General features: G+C 36.0%; 1 protein-coding gene across 8 annotated transcripts in view; it reads left to right on the top strand.

The window, feature by feature from the left end:
- Window positions 1-1,634: 1,634 nt before the first annotated feature.
- Window positions 1,635-2,500, top strand: part of dmd (dystrophin) — a gene marked incomplete at its 5' end in the record, with an annotated part of 195,686 nt that continues 194,820 nt past the window's right edge. For all 8 annotated transcript variants that reach the window (XM_035677552.1, XM_035677560.1, XM_035677555.1 and 5 more), the window contains 1 exon segment: window positions 1,635-1,696. In XM_035677552.1, coding sequence (XP_035533445.1) covers window positions 1,635-1,696 — 62 coding nt within the window.

Consider the following 2,500-nt stretch of genomic DNA (forward strand, 5'->3'; position numbering starts at 1 on the left):
TTGCAATATTGGGGGAAAAAAATCGCAATTAGATTATTTTCCCAAATCGTTCAGCCCTACTGGAATCAGATATTGGCCACATTTTAACAGCCAAACAAAAAAATCTGATATTTAATGCTTGCAGTGTAAACGTAATCGAATTTAAAGTCTTGGATTGAAAATGTTACTGACTGTGAATAAAAGTATGTACATATAATCAAGAAAATGTACCTAAAGTATCAAAATTAAAAGTACTGAATTCAAAAAATGTCCCCTGTGTCTATAACAATAACCAAACATTTAGACTTATTGAATAATTGACTCATCATTTCAGCTGAACTTGTTTGAACTGTTGGGTAGTTTAATTTATCACAAAGCCTCATATTTTATAAGTATGTTTTGATTGTAAAAAATCTTGATTTGTAAAGTAATGAAAGCTGTCAGATGAATGTATTGAAGTAAAAAGTAGAATATTGAGATGTAGTGGAGTAATTGCAGAAAGTGACTCAAGACTCGAGGTTATAGTACTCGAGTAAGTGTATCTTAAATATGTTTTCTTGGGTCCTCATCATTTTAAGTAAAATATTTCAGCACTATCATTCCTATAGGGAAAATGAAGCCTCCAATGTTTGACTTTTCAACTTTATTGAAAGAGTACGAGCTCTTCAGTTGCTTGAAAGAAATCCTACAACCTTGGGCTTTTTGAATTCTTTTGACAAGCAATGAAAGTGGAAAATTCTGTACCGTCAATCTGTGAAAGAAAGGCTGTTTTTCTTTGTACCTGAGAAAGTTGACATTTCAGATAGAAGCGCACATAGAACATGTGCAGGAATGTTTTCTCATTGATGGCTGACTAATGTTAATACTGTCAGAATTTTCTACTTAAAATGTGTTGTGACACATGCAACTGCAGATGAACAGGAATAAGAGTTAGTTGCACTAAAACAACCCGACTGTTGTGGTGAAATAAATGCAATAATTGAGCAGAGGTTGGCGTCAAGAAAGAAAAGTAACATAAATAATTATCAATTAATGTAGAATGGATGCTGCCAATACAAACTGTTCAGGTCATGTGTTTGAGCAGAATTTAAATTTGAAACAGCACAAAATTAAAACACATTCAGGCACACAAACAGGATGCACCATATTTACTCCATACAAAATAATGATGTTGTTTCTCTCAGTTGATGAGCAGCAAAATGGCAAACAATGACTGCGATCACAGTAATGATTTTTAAATAGTAGAGACGGGGTCTTTCCATAAGGGCAACAAGTGGAAAGCGTGCTGACTCACTCCAGTTTGTCGCGTGGCGGTGACGGCCGGGCGGCGAAGGCTTGTAAGTGGCACGCTGATTGATATGATGAGGATGCAATTAGCCCTGAGCAAGATTAGAGGAGCCTCTTATAATGCTAAGCACCACTTGTGTTTTGCGTGCGCGCGTGTTTGAGAGACAGAAGCCTGATATGTTTCGATTGTCATCCAGTCAGTCAGAAATATTTGAGCCTGGTACATGCTGGTATTTATCAAAGTGTGTTTGCGCCCTTTTCATGTTCCTTTTGAACTGTTGCCATACATCTGACATGGCCTGTACTCTCACGTTGCCTCATCATCTCAGATCCTTTTTCCTGACAGTCTGTGTTTTTTCTTCCGGCAGATGAAAGAGAAGACGTTCAGAAGAAGACTTTCACAAAATGGGTAAACTCACAGTTGGCTAAGGTAAGACAGCTTCCTGTTTCCATTATTCACTATATCCTCTATTCTCTGTCTGCTCTGGCCTTGGACTCTCCGCCTCTTACTCCTCAACACACACTGTGATCGCTTGCTCCCATCCCAATGTAGCAGTGTGTACATAGGTTAGAAATATATGAAATGTGTTTTCAGATAGTCGCCCTTGTAGTTCTTGGAAACTTTAAAGATATTGGAAGATTTACACACACAAAAATGTTCTCAGATATTTGGTGGTCTATTTAAAATATGTACACATGTATTTTCCATATTGTTAATATCATTAACAAGTAAAAACATGCTCGCTTCAGAGCAGCTTTCCTGTCTGGTAGCACCACAAGAAATAAGAAGATTATGACTTTAAAATCTTTTTTTGCCATATCAATGATTCTAGTATGCTAATTTATTTATATTATCTGATAAATTATATTAATGTTTGTTCATTAACTGCCCCTGGCCTCCTGTAATTTTCACAAGTGGCCCCCGGGCAAAGCAAGTTGAGTAATCCTGCACTAGTGTTACAGAAATGGCTATATCTCAAAAACTACAAGGAGTTGCATAACATGCTTGGTACCATCAATAATATGCGCAATGGTAAATATGATTTAATATTTTTTTTTATATGTCAACTCATCTTTTGTTTTTAGAAGAAAATCAACTTTCTCTGCCAATTAGGGCATAATAAATATGTGAAATCTAAAAGTTTGATTTGTCATGTGTAGCAACAGGTGTTTCCACAGTAGATTTACTTTCCACCTCTAACAGACCAAACCTTAACATACTAAATATAGTTAA

Source organism: Morone saxatilis, unplaced genomic scaffold (genome assembly GCF_004916995.1).
Source record: "Morone saxatilis isolate NCDOM2014 unplaced genomic scaffold, NCSU_SB_2.0 Contig6, whole genome shotgun sequence".
NCBI classification, from domain to species: domain Eukaryota; kingdom Metazoa; phylum Chordata; class Actinopteri; family Moronidae; genus Morone; species Morone saxatilis.